The 26,838-nt window shown below is 55.5% G+C and overlaps 1 protein-coding gene across 3 annotated transcripts in view; it reads left to right on the top strand.

Moving 5' to 3' along the window:
• The window catches only part of OLFM2 (olfactomedin 2), an 84,190-nt gene extending 58,381 nt beyond the window's left edge, over positions 1–25,809 (top strand). For all 3 annotated transcript variants that reach the window (XM_038379431.2, XM_038379430.2, XM_043506954.1), the window contains 3 exons: positions 13,468–13,687; positions 20,262–20,368; positions 24,886–25,809. In XM_038379431.2, coding sequence (XP_038235359.1) covers positions 13,468–13,687; positions 20,262–20,368; positions 24,886–25,563 — 1,005 coding nt within the window. In that variant the 3' untranslated portion in view covers positions 25,564–25,809. The remainder of the gene's footprint in view (positions 1–13,467; positions 13,688–20,261; positions 20,369–24,885) is intronic.
• Positions 25,810–26,838: the final 1,029 nt, after the last annotated feature.

Consider the following 26,838-nt stretch of genomic DNA (forward strand, 5'->3'; position numbering starts at 1 on the left):
GCCCAGCGAGCTCAGAGCCTAAATGGATGAGGCCAAGGCCACATCTGTGCTCATGTCCTGCTGCTGTGACATGCCAGCCAAAAACCTGCCCTAGGCCTGGTCGGCACTAGGAATGTAGGGCAGAATAACTGCGTCGCTCAGGGGCGTGAAAAATCCACTACCGCCCTCATCTCCCACAAGCAACGTAGTGAAACCGACCTAGCCCCTGGGGTAGACTGAATTCTCCTGTCAGCCTTGCTACTGCCTCTCAGGGAGGGGAGTGCCTGGGCCTGTGGGAGACCCGCCCTTTGGCCGAAGGTAACATCTTCAAATGCCACAGCACATCATCGTAGGCAGTTCTGTCGGGGCTAAAAGCACTTACGCTAGTGTCGCTTATTCTGGTCTGTGCTGGGTTATGTGCGTTCATGGTGGCAGAATTGTTTCTACACTGGAGCTTCTCCCAGCAGAGAGATGTTGGGGGGAAAATCATAGAATCATAGAATCATAGAATATCAGGGTTGGAAGGGACCCCAGAAGGTCATCTAGTCCAACCCCCTGCTCAAAGCAGGACCAAGTCCCAGTTAAATCATCCTAGCCAGGGCTTTGTCAAGCCTGACCTTAAAAACCTCTAAGGAAGGAGATTCTACCACCTCCCTAGGTAACGCATTCCAGTGTTTCACCACCCTCTTAGTGAAAAAGTTTTTCCTAATATCCAATCTAAACCTCCCCCATTGCAACTTGAGACCATTACTCCTCGTTCTGTCATCTGCTACCATTGAGAACAGTCTAGAACCATCCTCTTTGAAACCCCCTTTCAGGTAGTTGAAAGCAGCTATCAAATCCCCCCTCATTCTTCTCTTCTGCAGACTAAACAATCCCAGCTCCCTCAGCCTCTCCTCATAAGTCATGTGCTCTAGACCCCTAATCATTTTGTTGCCCTTCGCTGTACTCTTTCCAATTTATCCACATCCTTCTTGTAGTGTGGGGCCCAAAACTGGACACAGTACTCCAGATGAGGCCTCACCAGTGTCGAATAGAGGGGAACGATCACGTCCCTCGATCTGCTCGCTATGCCCCTACTTATACATCCCAAAATGCCATTGGCCTTCTTGGCAACAAGGGCACACTGCTGACTCATATCCAGCTTCTCGTCCACTGTCACCCCTAGGTCCTTTTCCGCAGAACTGCTGCCGAGCCATTCGGTCCCTAGTCTGTAGCGGTGCATTGGATTCTTCCATCCTAAGTGCAGGACCCTGCACTTATCCTTATTGAACCTCATTAGATTTCTTTTGGCCCAATCCTCCAATTTGTCTAGGTCCTTCTGTATCCTATCCCTCCCCTCCAGCGTATCTACCACTCCTCCCAGTTTAGTATCATCCGCAAATTTGCTGAGAGTGCAATCCACACCATCCTCCAGATCATTTATGAAGATATTGAACAAAACGGGCCCCAGGACCGACCCCTGGGGCACTCCACTTGACACCGGCTGCCAACTAGACATGGAGCCATTGATCACTACCCAATCACACCTAACCGAGAGGGTGCAGGGAGTGGAATGACCGTGCCCAGGTCTCTATTCCCAGTCCAGAGCCTTAGCCACATTTAGGTGTCCCTAAATAAATGCATGAGTCAATGAAATAGGGCTCTGTCCAGCAAATGTGCAATTGCTACCCAGCAAGTGACAACCAGCCACCATGTGCCATAATGGGTGCACTCTGTGACCAAACACCGAGTAAGCAACAGGCTGATCCCTACACACAGGGATCTTCCCTCAAGGGAATGGGGTTCTTTCTGAAGCTGTCAGCATGAGCCCTGAGAGACAAAGTGTGTTTGTGTCTCGGGAGCGGCCAGTGCCAAATGCTGAAACCTGGCCAAAGGAAGCGCAGGGGGAGCGGGGACAGGAGCTGACAGTCGCAGAGGTGAGACATTGATCAAACATCTGAGCTGTAGCAAATGTCTTAGTGGGTTTAATCACAGCGGCAGGTGCCAGGCCCCTAGGACTGGAATACGATCCTGTCAAGAGGCAGGAGTGGTGGCCCAAGGACGCCGGCTGGGAATCATGGCCCTGGCGAGAAACGGAGAGAAAAGCATCAGTTGATGGGAGCTGGAGGCTGAGGATTGGTCTAGGTCAGCCGCTTCCAGGAGACCCTGGCTAGCGGGGGAGCTCCTGAGGGGTGGCTGCAGGCACCAAAAAATGCCTCGAAGGAGGACAAGAGGTAGGGTGGGGCCTTGCACCTGGTGTGTGAAATTCACCCCGGGGATGGGCCAGCACCGGGCCTGAGCCTGTTGTATTAATTTGAGTGGAATAAAGGTCCAAAGAGGGAAGGTGTTAACACGACCCTGTTGCTGTCCAGGGTTCGGGGTTGGCACAGAGACCTCAGCCTGCTCAGCGCCATGGCAAATGTGCTGGGGCAAGGAATGAAACCCAAACAAAAGACCGGTTGAAATTGAACTGAGTGAGGACTGAAAGCAAACGTAAGCCCAGCCTATCGCTGTCTCTCTTCAGAGACTGGATATCGGTGAGCATCTCGTGCTGTCCAGCCCTCGGTGGTGGGGAAGGAAGCAATGGTTGGTTCTGGGCTGGGAGCAATGGGCACCTGCCCACTTTTGACTAACCGGTCCCAGGAGGGGGAGCAGCGCTAGGCCAGTACAGATGGGGAAATATGGCTTTTGTTGTTCTCCAAATGCAGGGCAGCTGCTTCGTCACGGAGGGATGTGTTGGGCTGGCGGGTTGGAAAGGGCCACCCGAGGGAGGGGAAGACGAAGCAGGATCTCAGACGTGTCCGTTTGGAGTCCTCGCTGGTACAGCAGTGATGGTCCAGTGTCCCCATAGGCAGGCCAATTACCCAGGTTTAAACCGGCCAGGCCTGTTTCTGGAGGAGTTTGTCCTTGTCGGGTTCTGGGGGATGCTGTTTTGCAGGACTGCGCATGCACCGGGGCTGGGCCCATGCCGTTCCAGAAGTACCAGCATGCACCCCCACAAACCCCGGGCAGGCCCTGGCATGAGGCCTTATTCCCCCCACAGCTCCTCACCCCGGGGCAGGGCCCAGCTCCAGACCCAGGCATCACTTAAGTCCTGCTGGGTTTAAGGCCTTTGGCTGGCCCACTGCCTGGGGTCAATTTCACCCCATACGAGCAGAAGCAACAGGTGGTGAATGCTGCAGAGTGAAGTGTCTTCACGTGCCCTTGAGTTGGGAGGCCCACAGATCTCAGTCGACCTGTAATGTGGCTTCCCTGGCCGTGGGCCCGTTCCCATCGCCCACGCCCCAAAGACAAGCTCCCTGCACCCTCCGTGGCTGGCCTGCTCTAGGCACACCCCTGCCTGCTGCCCCCCATCTCTGCCGACTGCAAGGGGGGGGTCACACCTAGTTGTGAAGCAGCTAGAGCTGGTCACTCTAGATGATGGGATACAGGGTAGATGGCACCCGGAGCTGCTCCGGTCTGGCCATCCCTGTGTCCTTTGTGCCCCTGCCAGGAAAGTGTAGTGCTGTCGGGCTTGCTAGGTGGAGGAGGTGTCTCCCGCAAAACGGGCAGGAGCTGCCAAGAGGGAGATGCTGGCTGGAAAGTTTTCACATCTCTTCCTCCCTAATGAGAGAGCTTGTGGCATCCTTACCCAGAGCTGCCACCTGTCTGTTAGCGAGCTGCACACATGAATATTTCATCTTGTTTTCTCCCCCGATGGTGCTTTGAACAGTCCTGCTTGGTGGAATCAAAGCATAGCAGGTACAGACAGACTCTTCAGGAGCCCGCGATTCCTCTCTGCAGCAGAGGTGGGTGTCTATTCTGCAAGCAGGGGATGCCTGGGGATTCAGCAGCATTTTACAGCTCAGCTAGAGATGCTCCGACAGCTGATACGTACATTCAGAACTTCCCACCCCCCCGACCTGGCAAACTTCAGCCGGCATCATTAGCAGAGTCTGAAGCCACAGCCTTCAGCATGCCATGTTTTCAAAAGCGATGCCTGATTGTAAAGGTCACGGTTTGGGACCCCGAGCAGTGAGCTGCCTTAAAGGGACTATGTGGTAAGTATGTGTCCCTGGAGATCAGGCCTCTTTAAGGTGCCTCAAATGGGGCCACCCCAAACTACTAGTTGCATCTGAAAATGTCAGTTGTTGAGCTGCCACACAAGCCAAGGGAGCAGCTCCTCCGGCTAGTATCTATAGTAAGCTGTTAACCTCCCATGTCTGCTGAAGAGGGACAAAGCCCCTGCTGGGTTCATGTGGATCACTGATGGTTCTGGAGATGGTGCCATGGAGCCTGGCATGGTGGGGTCTGGTGAAAGGTGCTGGCTTGGCAGCCCCGGGCATGGAACAGATTTCACATGGGAGGCGGCAAGGTGAGGTCTCCACACAAACAGCCCTTCCCTTGGGAAGTCTGCAGTGATGCCTGTGGAGGACCATGGACATTACAGATGGAAAGACCCTGCCGGGCTACCTCGTCCCATTTCTGCTGGCCAATATGGGCTTGTTCCCGGCTGCTTATTCTCCCATGGTCTGTGGCCTCTGTGTCTCTAGCATCTTCTGCATTGCCGAGAGCCTTCCCCAGCACTGCAAATCCCAACTGCAAAAAACAGCATCCACTGCTGGCGTCATACCGTGGGCAAAGGGAGCTGCAAAGTTGGAGAGCATTCAGAGGAGAGCCAGGTTTCAGAGTAGCAGACACGTGAGTCTGTATCTGCAGAAAGAACAGGAGGACTTGAGGCACCTTAGAGACTAAAAAATTTATTTGAGCATAAGCTCAAGAGACGGACTCGAGGTCTGAGAAACCTGCCTGACAGCGAAAGGATAATCTGCTGGGTTTACGGCAGAGAAGGTTACAGCGCGGCTTGATCACGGCCTAGAAGTGCATACGTGGGGAGGAGATTTCCGATCCCAGATAAAGGCAGAGCAAGAGGCAACAGCTGCCCGGTGCTAGACGAATTCAGTGTAGAACAAAGGCACGCGTTGATACCAGTGAGGGGACTGACCATTGGAACAGCTGACCCTCAGGTGCAGGGGATTCTGGATGACGTGGTCTCATCAGACCGCAGGCCACTGGGCAGGATGCCGGGCTCGTGGGGGGGGTTTCTGGCCCGCAGGAGGTCACACTAGACTGGTACCTCTGGGGCCAGAGTTAATGCTGCACCTTAACAGGCAAGCCCCTGCCGCTCAGCTCTTGCCAGGAGCCCTTTGGTCCTGCCTCCACCAGCTCCGCTCAGGAGTCAGCGGGGGAGGAGGGCCATGGGCCAGCGCCAGGCTGACACCAGGAGAAAGGCCCGGCATTTGCAATTAACAATAAGTAAACAAACAAATGCTTTTCCCTGCAGCCCCTGGGGAGGAATCTGTGCTGATAAATGACAGCAGCCTGGCCTCCTCCCCAGCCTCTTCTCCATTCAGTCACTTCCCCCAGTCATTTTTCAGGTGCTCCGAAGCCGCTGTGATTAGAAACCATTTGCTGGGAGTAATGGCTGTTGATTTCTGCAGCAGATGGGAGAGGAACTGTAACCCAGCCAGAGCCACCGGGCAGCAGAGCTGCCAAGAGCTGCAATCTCCCCACTGCAGCTGGGATGGGAGCATGGGGGTCTCTGGAGGTAACTCACCAGTGACCCAGGCACCTGAGCCCAACTGACCCCATGTGAGGTGCACCCTGTGCTGATATGGGCGCTGGGGGGTGCCCCAAGCCCCAGGGATGAGCCTGGGGCTGAGTAGGGTCAGAGCCTGCTGGGCCCCTCTGCAGCTGGAGTTTTGTCCTAAAGTCCAAAACCCTAAATAGCTTTCCCCACAGGGTGCTCTGGCAAGTCCCATTCCCCAGGCCAGTGTCCGTCTGTCCAGCCCTTACACACCCATCTATCCATCTGTCTGTCGTCTGGGCCTCCCAGATCTGCATCAAGCCGCACCAGTAACCCCCCAGCCGCCTGCCCAGCCTGTGAAGGGTGGGAGGTATGGGGGCCGTGAGGGGGATGGGTCCCGTGCGCCTAGTGGCTAGAGCAGGGACCAGGAATGGGAGGCTTCTGGGCTCTAATTCTGCTCCGGTGGGGACCGTGTTGTAGTGGACAAGAGCAAGGCGCTTGGAGTCAGGACTCCTGGGTTCTTTTCCACTCTCTTCCCATGTGACTGTGGATAAATAACATCACTGCTCGGTGCCTCAGTTTCCCCCTGTAGGGTGGGGATAGGGACTCTGGCCCTCCTCCCGGGGCACGTGAAGAGCTGCTAATTACCCACAGGGCCCACTGCTCCCAGTCCTGGTGGGTCAGGCCCTGAGGAAGGCTGCATGTTGCCAGGCGCAGTGGAATGGATGAAACTCTTCCCAGCTGATGCCGGGGCTCAGGTGTCTGCTGCTTGCCACCAAGCAGCCGTGGGACTGCAAGCGCGACCGCCCCCTGCTGCTGCCTCGTGGTTATTGGCACTGGCGTTGCCAGGAGCTGGGGCGGGGGAGACCAGCCGTTCTGCAGATGGTGCTGAGCAAGGTGGGGCTGGGATTCACACAGGCTGCCTGCGTTAATGGGAGAGAGAGGAGCCAGAGCCATTCTCCCAGCAAAGCCTGCAAGCTTTGGTTAGGAAAGATCTCCCTGCTCTCTGGGATCCCTTCCTGCTTCACTGAAGCGAGTCTGCCAGGCTGCAGGGAGGGCAGGGGTCAGGACAAACCCACGGCCACCTGGCAGGACACAGCCCCCAGGGCCCAGCACCAGCTGTCTGCAGGAGGGAGCCCAGCGTAGTGGGTTGTACAGATCCGTCAATTCACTGGCAAAGGAGCCTCAGCTGGGTACAGCTATCGTCTGGCTGTCCATCCCCATTCACACCTCTTTAGCTGTCTGTCTGTCCCCACGCACATGCCCTGCCACCCCTGCTATCTGTCTGTCCCATTAGATATGGATGCGCCCATCCCTGTGCTAACGAGGTGCCACATGCAGACACCTATTCTTACATGTCTCTCATTTTGGGTCCCTGCCTCGCCTTGGGCAGAGGGTGAGATGTGGAGGGATGGGGAGGGTGGGGGCGTGAGGGGCAGCGGGCAGGGTGAGGCAGGCAGGTTGGTACCCGGCAAGTGGCTGAGTTGGGTCAGTGCATGCGTCCCTGTAGGCAGATGCCCAGAGCCTGAAGCCAGCCGTGTCTGTTCCGGCTGCAGGGACAGAGGAACCAAATGGAGATTCCTGTGGCTATTCCCAAAGGGGGTACATCTCGTAGGCCGGCAGGAATGGTGGAAACAGGCACTTGGGAATGGCCTTGAACTCTCCTGCTTCCAACCTCTAACAACCAGGGGTCATGAGGGAACTTCCCCAGGGGGCAGATAATCCCAGTGCTGCCTCCATGGGGCTTCATGCACCTGTCTCTAGAGCAGCTGGTGCTGGCCCCTGGTGGAGACGGGATCCAGGCCATTCCTCTGAGCAATTCCTCCTACCCAGCTCCAGAGGGAGCATGGCATGGTGTTGGCTAAACCTCACCACCCTCCTGGGCTGATGGTCACGTCCAGGGCCAGCGGTCAAAGCACAAATCAAGGGAAGAGGCTCTGGCAGGTCTAGGAGCCAAGCGTGGCCAGGAGAGACGTCCCTCCAGCTTGCTTTGCAGCCGCGGGAGGTGAGAGCCGTGGGCCTCGGCTCACTCACTGTTAGGGACCGCAGAAATGCAGTAACATGCAGGAAAGAAAAGGGGAATCACTGTCGTCGCCTGGCCTCGTGCGGCTGCTGAGGGCGAGGAGACACTCGCTGAAAGGCAGGTGGATTTATGGAGTCCTTGAGTGAAGGTGACTTGGAGAGCGATTTCCAGCCAGGCGCAGGTCAGCGTGGCCCAGGGGGAGCCAAGGTCAAGATCTGCTCAGCGCAACCCCTCCTGCCTCAGCCCAGGGGAAGTGACTCTCAGACCGGGTCTGCGCTATGGACGTACATTGGTACAACTGGGCCACGCAGGGGGATGAGAAACGAGCAGCATCGTTATACCGACCTACCCCTGGTGTGCACAGCGCTCTGGCAGCGGCAAGACGTCTTCCAACACCAGTATGTCCTTCCTACTTTCCATGTCTTCTGCGAAGTGCTGCTGCGGTGCTGATGCAGCGTTTGAAGTGCAGACCTGCCCTCAGCAAACCCAGCGCCCCAGGATAGGCGGGCAGCGTTTGCTATTAACCAGAGCGGCTGGTGGCGGGTGTGGAAGAGGAAACCTGTGCTCAAGGCTGTAGCTCAAAACGTGAGAGCGGCCAGACTGGGTCAGACCAAAGGTCCACCTAGCCCAGCGTCCCTTCTGCCGACAGTGCCCCAGAGGGAATGAACAGAACAGGGAATCATCAAGTGATCCATCCCCTGTTGCCCATTCCCAGCTTCTGGCAAACAGAGGCTAGGGACACCATCCCTGCCATCCTGGCTAATAGCCATTGATGGACCTGTCCTCCAGGAACTTATCTAGTTCTTTTTTGAACCCTGTTGTAGTCTTGGCCTTCACAACATTCTCTGGCAAGGAGTTCCACAGGTTGACTGTGCGTTGTGTGAAGAAATATTTCCTTTTGTTTGTTTTAAACCTGCTGCCTATTAGTTTCATTGGGTGTTATGAAAAGGAGTAAATAACAACTGCTCTTACTAGGGACGTTTGGGGCTGAGTGCCGGCCTCTCGGGGTGAGTTCTCTGGCCTGGGTGGTTCAGGGCAGGCTCTATAATCACAAGGGTTCCTTCTTGGCAGTGAAATCGCCAGCTTTTCGCCAGTATGTCCTTCTTACCTCCCAGGGCTCCACCAAGAACCTGAAATTGACAAACGAGAGCATTTCCTCTTGCTCAGTGATTCTCCATGTTCCCCCAAGGTGACCCTGCTTCGCAGGCAGAGATCCCTGCCGAGCCCCCTCCCCTCACATATGCAATAAAACCAGAGGAGGCTGTGCCAAGCGAATCGGTTTGTGCGTGTGAGTCGGGATGTTGATGGGGAACACTTGACCTTGCAGGGTCAAGGAGTGCGAGGAGGGTCCCAGAGCCCAGACAGCCACACCGCCGTTAAACAGCCCCTTGAACCTGAGTCAGCTGGCACCGGCCAGCCATGGGTTTGTAATTGCAGTATAGACGTATGCAGGTGCTGTGCTCAGGCTGGAGAACTGCCTTGAGCAGAGCAGCTGGTTCCCGCCGGGGAGTCACTTGTTTGTTTTTCCCCTCACCCCTGCATCTTGGTTGTGCTCTTGGCTGGCAGGTTTTTCACCCGGTTTCTAAGAGCAGCGCTCCAGGGGCATGAGTCTCCAGGCCCCAGGACAGAAGGCGAGTCACACACAGTGCCTCCGGTGCATGGCATGAGCAGGGCGTTGTTCCTGGGGAGCCCATGGCATCTCCAATGAGACGTGCGTCCAGCCGCGGTAACTCACTGGGCAGAGGCAGGCATGTGAGGTGAGGGGGAGGCAGCTGATGCAGCAACAGTCGCCTACCCTGTGGTACTGAGTCCAGGACAAACCCGTGCTCTGGCAAGCCCGGAGATGGCACATGAGACTGGCATGGATGGAGGGGGGTGTCTGTGCTTCTGTGCACAGCACTCAGGCACAAGAGGGCCTCTATGGAGCAGTCCAGGGCGAGTGACATGAACCTTGGGCAATGGCCTGGAATCGCAGCTTCTGGACTGTCAGTGGGGAGCTCAATGACAAGTCCTCCCCCTTCCCCCCCAGCTTCGTGCCTGGTGGGAGCTTTGCTCGGCTGCTTCCTGAAGCACCAGCATATGCCACAAAGCCTTTCTCCAGCCCCGGAGTTCCCAGCGGCTCCCCGGGTCTGCAGCAGTTAAACCATCTCTGCTGCCATCCACGGGCTCCTGGCATTGCAGGAGGCAGCGTGTTCCCTTGGGTGGGGCCCTGCAAAGGGACTCAGGACTTCTGGGTTCTATTCCTGGCTCTGCTGGTGACCTTGGATGAGTCACTGCCTCCCTCCATGCCTCAGTTTCCCCTCCCACTCTTTGTCTGTTTAGACTGAGAGCTCTTTGGCATAGGGACTGTCTCTTATTCTCCATCAGCGCAGCGCCTGGCACAGTGGGGCCCTGATCTCGGCTGAGGTGTCCGTGCAGCACCACAGAGTCCACAGCTCGGGCTGTCCCCTTGAGAGCTCAGCATGTTCTGGAAGCGCCTGTCCCCATGGGCCAGGATTGTCAAAGCCACCTGGGGGTCTGGACGCACGGTTCCCATTGGTTTCAATGGGGGTTGTGTCTGTTTCTCGGATGCAGGGTCTCCGGGTTTGGCCGCGTGGGGGTGGAGTGCCAAGGAGTTAATCCGCAGGATGGGGTCCCTCACTCGCTCCCTCCCCCCACCCCAGCTCTTGCTGGGAATGTTGACTCCCACGGGGTGGCAATTAATTCTCAGGGCTGCTGGCTGCCTGCAGAGCCCAGCCTGGGTTTTTTCGCTCACAGAGGGACTTTCGGCTGTGAGTCTGACTCATTCCCATCTCCAGTGCTAAGCACTGCTCAACTGCAGCCGTCTGGATTTAGCTCCAGGGTGGATTCGGTCCCGTCCATCTGGATGGTGATTTTGGTCACTGGCTTTGGTCTCCCCAAGTCGAAGGGTATTTTTCTGTGATTTTAAGTCAGGCATCGTTGTGCATCCAGGTCACAGCCGCATGCACACACCCAGTGCTATTGTGTTGCCCCCTCCTCACTGCACGCCTACACCCCCGCCCCGCTGGCACTGCCCTCCCCCTGCCTGTCCCTGAAGCTGGATCCTGGCAACTCAGCTCGTTCCAGGGCCTTCTCTTTCACACTCTGCACTCCAGCAGCCGTCATAAAAAATGCAGCAGCAATTACTGTGCCGGCTTTCCAGGGCTTGGCGTGTGTCTCTCTGTGCAGCCAACCTTGCCCAGAACTCAGTGCAGGTCTGCAAGGTGCAGGGAACTGGGGAGGGCAGAGGAAATGCCAGGGGAATAATAGAGGCCAACAGCAGGCAGGACCTGCACTGTGTCTCGCCACAGGCGTGGGCAGGGGGAGGAGAGCACAAAGCAGCAACTGGACTCAGAGAAGCAGTGGGGACTAGCAAGCCCGTGGCCCTGGGGCCCGATTCTCCTCCCTCTCACCCCTGGTAACACCACCGTTCTCCTGTGGTTGTCAGGAGGGGGAGGACCAGCCCCCGAGTGCAGACGGGCCCATGGGAGCACCTTGGCTGGCTGCGTAGCGCAGGCCAGAGCTCCCCTCCCAGGGGCTAGCACAGATCCTGTAGCCAGCTACCAAAGGCCAGATTCTCCGGTGCCTGGCATCTTATACCAGCACCGATTGAGTCCAGATCATTGCTGCTCTGATCTGCTTTGCACTGGTGTAAACGGGGAAGGGCAGCAACCAGCCTGGCCCCCTCAGTCTGACGTGAAAGCCTGGCCTGTGTGACGACGCAGCCGGTTCTGCCACTGGAGGCGCAGCGTTTCCCGCACCCACTCAGCTTGGAGCACACTAAAAGCCGTCATGCGGTGACAGTGGTGCAGGTGGCAGCCTGGGCTCCTCACTGTGAACGTAGCGAGGGTCGTGGGTGAGGTCGTGCTCGCGCAGCCAGCCCTGCTGTTTTTAGGGCTCTAGCTCAATCAAAACTAGTGTCCGGGGGTCTCCCTGAGCCGGCCATTGCTCCCCTCCAGCTGCCAGGCAGATGTCCCCTGAGAGCAGTGTCACTGGAAATACAGGTGCAAGTGAGCCAAAAAAAGCGTCCATGGATTTACCACATCTGTTAGTAAAACTCTGCCGGGGTTAATTCCTCCCCGCTATGTCCATTGCTGTCGGGCCTCAGCATCTAGCTCCAGGATTCTGGTCTGTCTTTGTCTGCTGGGTTCCAGAGCCCTGTGCTACGGGGAATCTTCTCCAGATGGGGACAAGTCACCTCTTCACTGTCTCTCTTTGAGAAACCACCTAAAGTGAGCAGCTTGTCTCTCGTTGTAAGCTGTCTTCCAAATCTTGGCCAACACTGCTGGGGGTTTGCTGTTCACCAGCCATGTGCTCTGGGAGGTGCTGAGTTTCATTGCTTTTTAGGGCCGGAAAGGACCATTCAGATCACCTAGTCAGAGCTCCTGTGGAATGCAGGATGTAGAATTTCACTGTGTGATGTATGTACCCAGCCCATATCTTGTGATTGAGCTAGCGTGGATTTTTCCGAAAGAGCCATCCAGGCTGAGTGGGTTCCGACACTGACTCCCTTTGTGACCTTGGGTGAGCCCCTTCTCCCCTGTAACACAGAGTCAACAACACAGATTGCAAAATATTAATTAGCTCATATTCACCGACTCCTTGGAAGATGCAAAGTGCTAAGTATTGTAATGATTATTAATTTCTAACCCAGGGGCCGGAACCTGCCTCTGGCATATTAATGAGCCCTTAACGATGGTGCCAGAGGCAGGTCTGTCATCATTATCATGTCTGAGGTAAACAGCGCACAAGCCTCTTGATCTTCATTAGGGGGAGATGAGACAGAGACTGCCGTCGTCTCCCAGAGCACGGGAGAGCTGCAGAGGTTCTGTGTTACCGGAGTTGCCTTCCTGTGAGCCAGGAGTGAAGGGCAGCCACCCAGGGAGGCTGGGGGGTTCAAAGAGGGAGTCGTCCAGAGAGGGGAGGGATTGGGGGGACTTGAGGCCATGGAAACCCTCCCTCTGTGCTGAGCCTGACGTTGGCCCTGGGCAGAGGCCCCATGGGAGGTCTGGGCACCACTTAAAGCCCACTTCAGCCCTGAGGAGACTTAAGATGTGCCAGGGCCTGGCAGGGGGCATCCAGCCTTGTCCTGATCCCATCCGCTCGGTGTGAGTTTCACCCCTGAGAAAGGTTAAGGCCTAAGCCCATCTGGCCAGCACTGCAAAGGAGGTCAGCGTCTGTGGAGCTGAGCTCTTCATCTGGCCAGAAGAGTCTTATTTCATAAGCATCTTACTTCCCCTTAGCTGGAACCGATTCCTGATTGACTTACCTTAAAGCCAGCCTCAGCCTGGTTTAAACCAAAGGACACGCATCCACGCAGCCTTTTGTGTCAATTTAACCAAATCAGTTCAGAATCTCACTGAATGTGAAACTGGTGCAATTTTCTCATGTACACAAGCTCTTAGACTGTGAACTTTTCAGGGCAGGGACTGTCTGCAGCTCCCAGTGCAATGGGGCCCCAATCCTGATCACTGTGTGTCTGTGCAGCACGAGTTGGCCCTGATCTCGGTCGCTGTGTGTCCGGGCAGTGCCTGGCGCGACGGGGCCCCCATCTCAGTCGCTGTGTGTCTGGGCAGTGCCCGGTGTGACAGGGCCCTGATCTCAGTTGCTGTGTGTCTGGGCAGCACCCAGCACAGTGGAGCTGGGATGTGGGGTGACCAGGCACTAGAGACATACACAAAATTTAAGTCTAGTCTGGAGGCTAAAACATGAAGGCTAATAAGGGATGTTGGAAGCCCTTGGTGCTGGCGTTGCCTGGGAAGCGGAGGCACCCGGGCGGGCGGGTAGGTAGGGGGAGTGTCTGGGGTGGGGGGGTGACTGATACTTGCCTGTCCAAAGGGGGCACAGGGAGAGGAACCTGGCTGCTGTCAGGAGGTTGCATTTTTCCCTTCACCGATTCCTCTGGCCATGTTGACAGGAGCTGAAGGACAAAATGACGGAGCTGCTGCCTCTGATCCCCGTCCTAGATCAATACAAAGCGGACACGAAAATGATCGTGCAGCTGAAGGAGGAGGTGAGGAACGTCTCGGGGAGCTTACTGGCAATCCAGGAGGAGATGGGCGCGTATGACTATGAGGAGCTGCAGCAGAGGGTGCTGGTCCTGGAGGCGCGGTTACATGCCTGTATGCAGAAACTGGGTATGGAACCAGCCACCTTTCCCTCCCCTTTCCTTCCTCTCTCTCTCGCATGCCTGGGACAGCACCCAGGGGCTCCCCTCTCTGCTTCGCAAAGGGCCAAGAGGGAGGGCTCTGGGTGGTGGAATGAAAGTGCCTCTTTCACGTCCATTGGGTGTGGCTTCCGCTTGCTGATGAGCACGGGGTTCCCTGCCAGGGTCTGGCTAATCATAGAATCATAGAATCATAGAATATCAGGGTTGGAAGGGACCCCAGAAGGTCATCTAGTCCAACCCCCTGCTCAAAGCAGGACCAAGTCCCAGTTAAATCATCCCAGCCAGGGCTTTGTCAAGCCTGACCTTAAAAACCTCTAAGGAAGGAGATTCTACCACCTCCCTAGGTAACGCATTCCAGTGTTTCACCACCCTCTTAGTGAAAAAGTTTTTCCTAATATCCAATCTAAACCTCCCCCATTGCAACTTGAGACCATTACTCCTCGTTCTGTCATCTGCTACCATTGAGAACAGTCTAGAGCCATCCTCTTTGAAACCCCCTTTCAGGTAGTTGAAAGCAGCTATCAAATCCCCCCTCATTCTTCTCTTCTGCAGACTAAACAATCCCAGCTCCCTCAGCCTCTCCTCATAAGTCATGTGCTCTAGACCCCTAATCATTTTTGTTGCCCTTCGTTGTACTCTTTCCAATTTATCCACATCCTTCCTGTAGTGTGGGGCCCAAAACTGGACACAGTACTCCAGATGAGGCCTCACCAGTGTCGAATAGAGGGGAACGATCACGTCCCTCGATCTGCTCGCTATGCCCCTACTTATACAACCCAAAATGCCATTGGCCTTCTTGGCAACAAGGGCACACTGCTGACTCATATCCAGCTTCTCGTCCACTGTCACCCCTAGGTCCTTTTCCGCAGAACTGCTGCCGAGCCATTCGGTCCCTAGTCTGTAGCGGTGCATTGGATTCTTCCATCCTAAGTGCAGGACCCTGCATTTATCCTTATTGAACCTCATTAGATTTCTTTTGGCCCAATCCTCCAATTTGTCTAGGTCCTTCTGTATCCTATCCCTCCCCTCCAGCGTATCTACCACTCCTCCCAGTTTAGTATCATCCGCAAATTTGCTGAGAGTGCAATCCACACCATCCTCCAGATCATTTATGAAGATATTGAACAAAACGGGCCCCAGGACCGACCCCTGTGGCACTCCACTTGACACCGGCTGCCAACTAGACATGGAGCCATTGATCACTACCCGTTGAGCCCGACAATCTAGCCAGCTTTCTACCCACCTTATAGTGCATTCATCCAGCCCATACTTCCTTAACTTGCTGACAAGAATGCTGTGGGAGACCGTGTCAAAAGCTTTGCTAAAGTCAAGAAACAATACATCCACTGCTTTCCCTTCATCCACAGAACCAGTAATCTCATCATAAAAGGCGATTAGATTAGTCAGGCATGACCTTCCCTTGGTGAATCCATGCTGACTGTTCCTGATCACTTTCCTCTCCTCTAAGTGCTTCAGGATTGATTCTTTGAGGACCTGCTCCATGATTTTTCCAGGGACTGAGGTGAGGCTGACCGGCCTGTAGTTCCCAGGATCCTCCTTCTTCCCTTTTTTAAAGATGGGCACTACATTAGCCTTTTTCCAGTCATCCGGGACTTCCCCCGTTCGCCACGAGTTTTCAAAGATAATGGCCAAGGGCTCTGCAATCACAGCCGCCAATTCCTTCAGCACTCTCGGATGCAATTCGTCCGGCCCCATGGACTTGTGCACGTCCAGCTTTTCTAAATAGTCCCTAACCACCTCTATCTCTACAGAGGGCTGGCCATCTCTTCCCCATTTTGTGATGCCCAGCACAGCAGTCTGGGAGCTGACCTTGTTAGTGAAAACAGAGGCAAAAAAAGCATTGAGTACATTAGCTTTTTCCACATCCTCTGTCACTAGCTTGCCTCCCTCATTCAGTAAGGGGCCCACACTTTCCTTGGCTTTCTTCTTGTTGCCAACATACCTGAAGAAACCCTTCTTGTTACTCTTGACATCTCTTGCTAGCTGCAGCTCCAGGTGCGATTTGGCCCTCCTGATATCTTTCCTACATGCCCGAGCAATATTTTTATACTCTTCCCTGGTCATATGTCCAACCTTCCACTTCTTGTAAGCTTCTTTTTTATGTTTAAGATCCGCTAGGATTTCACCATTAAGCCAAGCTGGTCGCCTGCCATATTTACTATTCTTTCGACTCACTCCCTGTGTTGTTTCTACACAGAGGGGAATGGGCTCTAGGGGTTAGCGCAGTGGGGCTGGGAGCCTGGACTCCTGGGTTCCATCCCTGGCTCTGGGAGGGAAGCAGGGTCTGGGAGGTTAGCGCAGGGAGGCTGGGAGCCAGGACTCCTGGGTTCTCTGCCTAGCTCTGGGAGGTTAGAGCAGGGGGTGGAGCCAGGACTCCTGGGTTCTATCCCAGCTGTGGGAGGGAAGCAGGGGCTGAGGTGTTAGAGTAGGCAGAGGTGTCGCCTGCTGCTGAGGAAGGTGATGCAGGTTTCTGAGTCTGGTTTCAGGAGCTCAACCCCAGTGGCCCGAGTCTGGGGACGCCCACGGTCCTCTCTCACTTTTGGATGCCCGGGCCAGATTAGGAGGGTGACGGGAATTCCCCTGGGCTCCCACAGCAAAGGGTTTGGGAGGGCCAGCTCCCATTGCAAAGCACCTGGGACGGTGTCACCCTCATGCCATCTTTATTGTGGCTGCTTCGTTCCCACATGCTCCCAGGCTCAGCCCCAGCTGGGGTCCTGGGGGAAGACATCTGCGAGGCTAAGGCGGTGGGCTCACCGCTGCACGCTGGAGAGAAGGCAGTGCTAGGGGCCTGATGCCAGACAGCCGGGTTAGACTCCGCAGAGGGCACATGCAGAGTGAGGAGCAGGAAGCACCAGCCCGGAGCAGACTGGGGCCCATCCAGCCCAGTGTCCCTGTCACGGGGTCCCCGGGCGATACTCTGGAACTGCTCCCTATGAAGCCAGGCAGGACTCTGGGGGAGTCTCCTCTCTGTGAGCAGCCTGTCTTCAGGGCAAAAAGCTCACACGGCTTCCACCTTCCTGGGTCTGACCTCGGAGCATTCAGAATCCTCTGCCCCTTCCCGCAGCGAGTCCACCCGGGCGGGCTCCTGGGGAAGCCAAAGGGTCCTGCCCCCCAACTCTGCAGTCAGACAGGACTCCCAGCCAGCCAGTAAAACAGAAGGTTTATTAGACGACAGGAACATGATCTAACACAGAGCTTGTAGGTACAGAGAACTGGACCCTCAGCTGGGTCCATTTTGGGGGGCAGGGAGGCCAGAGCCCCAACTGGGCCTCCCTCCATTTCTCCAGCCAGCCCCAAACTGAAACTCTCCTGCCCCTCCTCTGGCCTTTGTCTCCTTCCCGGCCCAGGAGGCCACCTGGTCTCTTTGTTCTCCAACCCCTTCAGTTGGCCCCTTTGGAGGGGAGGGGTCCAGGCCATCAGTTGCGAGGAGACAGGGTGTCAGCCATTCTCTGTGCAGACTGCATCCCACTGACCCTCTCGGGCTCTGGGACAATCACACCTCCTGATCCCACCACCTGGATACTTAAGAAATGCCTAGGGGAAACTGAGGCACACACAAAGTAGTCAGAGAAAACATTATGAACATTCCCACTTTGTCACAGACCCGTCTCCAGCAGTGTCAGAAGTTGTATGGAGCCCTGCAGGAGGCAGGAATGGGATAATCTGCCCTCAGGGAAAACCCCTCCTGACCCCCAGTAGTTATACTCTGAAGCAGGAAGATTTCTAGCCTTCCAGAACACCTGCTTGTTTAGATAGTCTCTGTATCGTATGAATGTCGAACCCTTTTGTGAACACTGCTGAACTCTGTGTCAGCGACACCTTGTGGCAGAGAGTTCCACTGGCTAACAGAAAATGTGTTTCCTTCTCACTATCTTTGAACTTGCCACTTTCTTGTTTCACTGAGTGTCCCTTTGCTATGAGATAGGGAGACCAGAAGATCCAGCTGAGCCTTGGCCTGGAAGACGACTCTATTGTACGGGGTTGGCCCATGCTGAGAGCAGCCCAGCATTTATTCCTACAGTGTTATTTGCATCACCATTACAGCAGCCTTTAGCAGTCCACCATGCTAGGCACAGCGCGAGACCATCCCTTCCTGTCTGAGCATTCAATGGGCGTGGCAGGGGGCAGGCACAGAGAGTGGAAGTGATTGGCTCCAGGTCACCCAGCAGACAAGAAACGCAGGTCTCATGTCCCCTGAGTGTTTTCCCTGGGCAAGACCAGCCTGAGATGAGAGACAGGAGGAGTGGCGGGGGGGAGAAGGGGGTGCCATGTTCCCTGTGAAGCAGGGGCAGCCCTTGCATGGAGCTATGATGAGCATATGACTCCCCAGCTCTGCCGGGCTGCCTGGCTTTTCCCTCTCAGCTTGGGTCCCTGCTTGCCCTCCGATGCGGGCTGGGAACGGCTGCTTTTCACCTGTGTCTCGCTGTCCAGGACCCCAGGCCACGGGCTTTGCTGCTACAAATCCAGAAATCCAAATACATCAGTAGCCAAGGGCTGCAGGTGCTTCGGTTGGGCTGGGCTGGCCTTGGGATGCTGCCCTGAGGCCTGGTTCTTGAGACAGAGGCAGTTTGCGGGTAGGACTCCGCCACCTCTCCGGGCCGCTGCCGTGCTTGCTCTCCGGTGCCAACCCCTTGTCTGTATGCAGGCAACAAATGCTGGGAGCTGTCCCAGTGCACCCAGGCATCCACGTGGCTGGTTTGCCACTCTGCTGATCCCTTTTGAGTGCTAATGTTTAGACCCTGGGGCCCGATTCCCCTGCGCCCGTGCAGAGCAGGAGTGGAATGGGATTGTTCTGTGCCCACTCTGCGCTGGCGGGAACCGCTGCCCCCATGCAGAACCAGAGGGAATCAGGCCGTTTTCCTTAAAACTCCCCCATTCCCCTGGCCTCTCCCAGGCTGTGCTTCCCCTAGTTAACCTGTGTGTGTGATGAGCCAGCATGGTGCTGGGCTGGAAAGCGGGAGAGCTGGGTTCTAGTCCTGACACTTCACTCTCTGGGCCCCTTTCCCCTCCCACCTGATGCCTGCTTAGTCTGTGAGCCCTGTGGGGCTGGGGCTGGGGCTGTCTCTCGCTCTCCATCCGTGCAGCACCTGGTGCAGTGGAGGACCCAGTCGTGGCGCTTGGCACAGTTGGTGCCCGATCTCGGTCAGGGTCTGGGCTGCGCCAGGCACAGCAGGGCTCCAGTCTCTGCTTAATATTGTAATACCCAGGGTAGGCAGGACTCAGCCGCTTTCTCCCAGCCCTGCTCTGGCTCGCTGGCTACCGGCGTTGCACAGGGACGGTAGGGTGGGGGGAGTGTCAAATGAAGGCTGTCGTATACAAGGCAGCCTGGGTGCGGGCGGCTCTGACCCCTGGCAATATGAGCGGATGATAGATAGGGGGTTGGTGGCGGTTCTGCTCCCTTGTGAGGCAGGGCAGAGCTGGTGTCCCCATTGCACAGACAGTGACTGAGGCACAGAGGGACTAAGTGACTTGCCCCAGGTCACATAGGGAGCGTGTGGCAGAGCAGGGGCTTAAACCTAGGGCCCCCAAGGCCTAGGGGCATGCCCTGACCATTGCACCCTGTCCTCTCGGCTCAGACCCTGCCACTCCCTCACCGGGGCGGCCGGTGAGGAGCTGTGCCCAGGGCACAAGGCTCCAGGGGTGGACGAATTCTCCCGAAGCAAAGTGATATTTGCATGTCGGATTTTCAGCCCGATCTTGCTGGTGTTTTGTGGAGGTTTTGTGCATCACCTGTTGAGGCTCTTGGGCCTGTTCCCTTCTGAGCTGCGGTTTTCGGGTTTGATTTCACCAGGCAGAACAAAATCTGGGACCCAGCTCTCAGCTGGGTCAGTGACAATGGAGAGGGACCCGGACTGGAATTACGCCCGTGTGAACCCAGTTACTCCAGATCTACACTGGATTAACTGAGATCAGGCTTGGGGCTACAACCCCCGGAAGGTCACTGCTTTGCTTGGATGTGAATCCCAGGGGTCCGGATCGACTGTGGGAGGGCAAGGAGCCTTGTAAAGACATCAAACTCCACTGGCCAGAATTAACAGTGCCCCCTCGAAGGCACCAGGGCTGCAGTAATTTACACCTACTGAAGTGGGGGCTGACTTGAGCCAGTTCCTGTCTAGCTCTGACCTGGGATTGGGGGTCCTCATGGAGATGTGGGGGTGCCTTCCCCCCAAAGTCACACTGCTTTAGCAGAAATCGGGGTTTAAAGGGATTCAGTGCTACAGACGCACGCAGTTCTTTGCTGCCGGTGTCTGGTGAAGGATGAAGACAGGGACAGGAGCAGCATTTACCTGGCTCAGGGAGGCACCAACCGGCTGGCTGTCGGTAGGGGACGTTCCCCAAGCACTGCACAGCCTGGACAGGAGGCTGCCGAGCGTGGAGGGGTCTCTGTCACTGCAGTTCTAGCCCCCTCCCATGCACCCTGCTCTGCCCCCCACTGATCCCTGCCCCCCTTTCCTCCATCCCTGCATTGCAGCGGTTGGGCAGGTTTCTCTCCTGTAACCATTCTCTCTGTCCTGCTGCAGGCTGCGGGAAGCTGACGGGTGTCAGTAACCCTATCACCATCCGGGCGTCGGGATCCCGGTTTGGCTCGTGGATGACCGACACCATGGCTCCCAGCGCCGACAGCAGGGTGAGTGCCGAGGGCTTGCGCTGGCATGTGAGTGGAGGAGTCCGGGGGCTGCCTCGCCTTTCCATGGCTCCTCTCCTCTTGCAATCCACCCACTTGGCTTGCCTCACTCTGCAAAGCCTCAGATGGCTGCAGGCCAAGGCTTCCAGGGCTGTTTTGGGTGCACAAGTGGAGGAAGGGGTCTGATCTCCAGCCCCCAAGAAGGGCGCAGCACCCGCAGTCGGGACCGGATCTCTCCACTCCCAGCAGCTCCTGATGCGCCACTCAAGGCAGGTTTTCCCAGGAGCTCAGCATCCAGCGTGGATCTGCTGTGCTGGGTGCTTCAGACAATCTGGCCACTTATGCAGGTGCCTAAAAGCAGCGGTTCTCAAATTCCTGTACTGGTGAACCCTTTCACACAGCCAGCCTGTGTGTGCAACCCCGCTTATGAATTAAAAACATTTTTTTTTAAATTTAACTCTATTATAAATGCTGGAGGTGGAGGCTGACAGCTCGTGACCCTCGCATGTAATAACCTCATAGAATCATAGAATCATAGAATATCAGGGTTGGAAGGGACCCCAGAAGGTCATCTAGTCCAACCCCCTGCTCAAAGCAGGACCAAGTCCCAGTTAAATCATCCCAGCCAGGGCTTTGTCAAGCCTGACCTTAAAAACCTCTAAGGAAGGAGATTCTACCACCTCCCTAGGTAACGCATTCCAGTGTTTCACCACCCTCTTAGTGAAAAAGTTTTTCCTAATATCCAATCTAAACCTCCCCCATAGCAACTTGAGACCATTACTCCTCGTTCTGTCATCTGCTACCATTGAGAACAGTCTAGAGTCATCCTCTTTGAAACCCCCTTTCAGGTAGTTGAAAGCAGCTATCAAATCCCCCCTCATTCTTCTCTTCTGCAGACTAAACAATCCCAGCTCCCTCAGCCTCTCCTCATAAGTCATGTGCTCTAGACCCCTAATCATTTTCGTTGCCCTTCGTTGTACTCTTTCCAATTTATCCACATCCTTCCTGTAGTGTGGGGCCCAAAACTGGACACAGTACTCCAGATGAGGCCTCACCAGTGTCGAATAGAGGGGAACGATCACGTCCCTCGATCTGCTCGCTATGCCCCTACTTATACAACCCAAAATGCCATTGGCCTTCTTGGCAACAAGGGCACACTGCTGACTCATATCCAGCTTCTCGTCCACTGTCACCCCTAGGTCCTTTTCCGCAGAACTGCTGCCGAGCCATTCGGTCCCTAGTCTGTAGCGGTGCATTGGATTCTTCCATCCTAAGTGCAGGACCCTGCATTTATCCTTATTGAACCTCATTAGATTTCTTTTGGCCCAATCCTCCAATTTGTCTAGGTCCTTCTGTATCCTATCCCTCCCCTCCAGCGTATCTACCACTCCTCCCAGTTTAGTATCATCCGCAAATTTGCTGAGAGTGCAATCCACACCATCCTCCAGATCATTTATGAACACCATCCTCCAGATCATTTATGACCCCCTGAGGGGTCACAACCCCCAGTTTGAAAACCCTGGCCTAAAGGATTGCTGGCCCCGATCCTGGACAAGGAGCCCTTGTGAAAATTCCAGCCCCCCTCTGTGTATTTACATGCCCAGGGCCAGTCCAGCATTTAATCCAGGCATTGGGAAACACGCACCCCTTACAAAACGCCTGTAACCATGGACATAGGAGATGGAGGCCAGCGGGGTGGGAGTGACGCTCAGACAGCTCTGAAATCAGGCACACCTGGCTTTTCTCTCACGATGCCGCTTTAGCTCTTGAAACAGCATCAAGTGTTCGATCTGCAGAAAGAGCAAAAACATGTGTAATGTAGTAGAGTAATGGGGGGTGGCGGTGAAACACGCATAAAGGTGCAGCGTCTTCATTCCGCAGAGCTCAGCTTCTCGGCACAGCGAGCCCAGCAGAGCTCGGGAGAGGCAATTACTATTGTAAAGACATCCCAGTCCCCGTGAGAGACACCAGCCCGTTTCTGCAGCCATGCACTCCAGCTTTTCTGCCAGGCGTGCCAGAGCCGCACGCTGGAGGATATTAACAATTTGGAGCAGAAGCAGAGGATCCTGTTTCTAATTCCACAGCTCTCTCATTAATTGTCTTTCTGTTGCATATCCTGCAAACAGTGTTGAGTGCCCCCTAGCAGCATGTCACACGTGCGTAGCCGGAGAGTGAGCCTGCTGCCTGGAGTAACCTCTGGCCACACGTTGGTACAAAGGGGGTTAGACCCTCAGCTGGTGTAATCTGGCATGACTCCCCTGGCTTCACCTTGCCCCGGCTGAGGGGCTGGGAACGACCGGGAACAGGTCTTGGGAGTTGGGATAAAGCGTACTAGAAAGGGGATGGGGGCAGGGAAGCATGCTGCATGCACCACGGAGATGGTATCTTGAAGCCTAAAGATATCCTAGGCCTTGTCGACTTGGAAACTGGAGCCAGACTAATGCCAATGGCTGCAGCTCATGCTGTGGGTTACTTCAGTGCAGGCGTACGTGTGGCCGTGTGCAGGGGGAATTGGGGCCTTATTTCTCTGTGCGTCCGTCAATACAAAAACTGGACCTCGGTTATATGAACCTGGGGGAAGCCCCTGCTGGCCATGCAGGCCTGTAGCCAGGGCCTTGTAAACGCAGCCAGAGCCATGCTGGAGCCGGTGGCAGAGCTGTTCCAGTTGTAGCAGGCTGACCTATAGCCGGCTGCAGGGGGTGGGGTTCTATGGGGCTGTGCATTGCACCTGGGGACGCTTTGTGTCACGTGTCCGCTAGTGATGGAACCGGCCTCGGATGCAGGATTGGGGGAGGGGGTAAGTTACCCAGATGGTGCGCATGGTTCTGTGCATGTCCCAGAGTCCTCTGTGCCGGTGGCAATGCACCCGGCCCCACATTCCTGGGGAGCTGGCATTTTGCAGAGGGTGTTTGCTCTCCGTTCCATGCGACGGTGCTTCACTGCCCTGGCCCCTCCAGGCGAGACACTCTCAGCCCGGGCTGTTTGTGTAGGGATTGTGCCAGCTGGGGCAGAAGGCCAGCCCTGCACACCCACCCCCTGCCATGCACAGCTCCACCCTGTGCCCCAGAGGAGAGCAGAGGCTGCATCCAGGCAGCTGTGGGACTGCACTAGACCAGGCCCTCCAGACTCAAGTCAGTGGCGGATTCTTGCCAGAGTTGGCGCAGTGTTACGTTGCTGCCCACACGTGAGCACTGCTCCCCGCCCGCTGCTCATCAGATTTTTAGTGTTAATCAGTGAGCCTTGGAGCCCAGAGCCACCGGGCTTGCAGGACTCCTCGGTGACCCCCACCAGCTCCAAAGGCGATAAGCTGTCAAAGAGAGGGACTGAACCTACTGCTTCAGGAAGTGAAACTTGGAGCCAGGACTCCTGGGTTCTATTCCTGCATCGAGGGAGGAAGGGAGGGAGGGAAGGAAGCCAGGACTCCTGGGTTCTATTCCTGCATCGAGGAAGTGGGGGAAGGAAGCCAGGACTCCTGGGCTCCGGCCCTGACTTGGGGAGCGGGGTCTGGGTTTAGAGCAGGAAACTCTTGGATTCTGTTCCCAGCACTTGGGCAAGTCACTTTTCTCTGGGCCTCAGGACAAGCATCATTCCTTTGTTGCTCTGTGTCGGCAGCGCCCAGCACATCAGAGCCCAATGCTGGCAATACTACAGGGGTGACCCCAAGAATTGCTTAGTGGGTGTGTCGCAGTACAGCAGCACTTCCCAGCATCTACACAAAGCAGAGCGAAAGCACACCCGGCGTGGCTGGTAACAAGTGGAGACGTAACCGATGCTGCTGATCATTTGAATTAAGGAAAGAAGAGAGGCTTCCATGAGGCCAGAGTTCAGGCCCTCCATAGCTCTGGTGCTGCGTGGGAGCTTGGCCGGTGCTGGCAGCTCTGAGCGGCCTGGCTCATTAACAAGGGCTCAGGATGGATGGGAGAGCTGCGTGTCACTGCAAATGGCACATTTTTATGTATGGCTCGGGTGAGCGGCAGGGGCTGATGGATGGCCACTGGGAGAAAATGGATTTCTAACATGCGACAGAGGAAGGAGCCACTGATTCAGAATCGGCCTTTTTGATTGTGGGGTTTGCATTTTCAAACCAGATGGGCAGAGGCCTGGGGGCGTCTCAAAGGACCAAACCAGCCCCCAAGCCCCAGTGACTCTTCCAAGCATCCAGTGGGGATGGGTGTCCTTTGTGCCTGGACTCCTCTGCCCTAAGAATAAGGCTCAGCCCAGCGCTGGCCCTGGGGGAGCAGGGCTGGCTGGGCCAGCTGGAGGTAAGTGGCATTTCCAGCCACAATGTAGAATTGTGCTAAGACTGGGGGCATGAGCGCACGGGGCTCCGTTCTCTGCTGCCCTGGGCGCCTCGTGTCACCAGTCAGTACCCTGCTGGGGGCAAGGGGGGGCACTTGCTTTCGTGCTGGGCCCTGCTCAGGGGTTGGGGGCTGGAGAGGGGCCTGGGCCCCAAACAGGGGTGAATTTCCCCCAGGAACCACTGCTCCCATCTAACCGCGCGGCTGTTCCCTCCCGCCCAGGTCTGGTACATGGACGGTTACTACAAGGGGCGCCGCGTGCTGGAGTTCCGCACCCTGAATGACTTCATCACGGGCCAGAACTTCGTGCAGCACCTGCTGCCGCACCCCTGGGCCGGGACGGGCCACGTGGTCTTCAACGGCTCCCTCTACTACAACAAGTACCAGAGCAACATCGTGGTGAAGTACCACTTCCGCTCGCGCAGCGTGCTGGTGCAACGCAGCCTCCACAGTGCCGGCTACAACAACACCTTCCCCTACTCCTGGGGGGGCTTCTCCGACATCGACTTCATGGTGGACGAAAACGGGCTGTGGGCGGTCTACACCACCAACCAGAACGCCGGCAACATCGTGGTGAGCAAGGTGGACCCGCAGACGCTGGAGATCCTGCGCAGCTGGGACACCGGCTACCCCAAGCGGAGCGCCGGCGAGTCCTTCATGATCTGCGGCACCCTCTACGTCACAAACTCCCACCTGGCCGGGGCCAAGATCTATTTTGCCTACTACACAAACACTTCTAGCTACGAGTACACGGACATCCCGTTCCACAACCAGTACTCCCACATCTCCATGCTGGACTACAACCCGCGGGAGAGGGTGCTGTACACGTGGAACAATGGCCACCAGGTCGTGTACAACGTCACGCTCTTCCATGTCATAAAGACTTCGGGCGAGTTGTGAAACCGCTGCCGGACTCGGTTCTTCGCTCTTTTTTTTTTTACACCTCGGGATCGACTGTTCTTTTCATGAAGCAAAGCCAAGAGGTTCTTCTTTGCTGTTTTTTTTCTTTCTTCCTGTGGTTCACATGACGCATGGATCTCGTCTGCTTTCGTTGGAGGCAAGGTCAATTATTTTATTTTATTTTATTTTATTTTATTTTATTTTATTTTTTATTTTTGGTGGCAAATAAAAATGATCTCTTTGACATTTGATGGAGCTTGTGTCTTTTCTTTCCGATTTTGGCCCTGTCTCTCTGCTTCTGTGCAGGGGACACAGGTTTCTAATTCCTGTGGGGAATTCACCCCTGTAAATACAGAAATATGTGAGAGTCGCACACAGAACAATGGCAAACGTTTAAAAAGTACATTATACATCCAGTGTATAGAACCAGAGGGGTGAGAAATGTAAAAATTCGACAGCCAAAGTTAAATATTGAATTAACAGCAGTCATCACAGCTGAGCTCCGAAGCACCCAGCTAGAATAATGGTAAATGTTAAAAATGATAGAGATAAAATGTATACAACTAAAATGATAAATGTTAAAAACGATACATGCAAGTAAAATACTGGCAAGTGTTCGAAAGGACGGATTTTAAAATGCTATATGGGTAAACTACTGGTCAGTATGAAACCCTAGACATACAAGAACAGAACTAGCACCTTGTTATTTATTTATTCCAGTATTACCCAGAGCCCTTGTTGTGGCTGCGTTGGGCTTGCTACAGTATAGATTGTAACATTTCCGTTCTTTTGTAGTAGTTCTCTGCAGAGGGACCAGCACAATGGGGTCTGGCCCATGACTGGGGCTTCCAGGCACTTCAGTAATACACCTAATAAATGCCATACTGCATCTAGCGCAATGGGGTCCTGCTCCAGGACTGAGGCTCCCTGGTGGTAGCCCTGTACAGCTAATAACACACCCAGGGCATACGTGTTGTCTAGATCTCCAGCTGCCCCCCGTGCATGTAACGTGTCTGCCCGCCAGTGGATTCTCTAGTCCTGCCCCACGTGAGAGTGCACCAGGCCCAGTTCCAGCAGGTGCTGGTCGATGCCCTGCCCTCCCAGTCGCCCCTCCCATGCTGTGCCAGATGCTGGTGCAGACATTTACCCCCACACCCAGCAGGTGTGAGCTGCTGCCAGGCTGCTTTCATTGCCTCTTGCACCCTCTGAGCGGGCACCGGCTGTCACGGAGTCCCCGGGCGATGCTATGGAACTGCTCCCTGCGAAGCCAGTCAG

Source organism: Dermochelys coriacea, chromosome 20, assembly GCF_009764565.3.
Source record: "Dermochelys coriacea isolate rDerCor1 chromosome 20, rDerCor1.pri.v4, whole genome shotgun sequence".
In the NCBI taxonomy this organism is placed as follows: Eukaryota; Metazoa; Chordata; order Testudines; family Dermochelyidae; genus Dermochelys; species Dermochelys coriacea.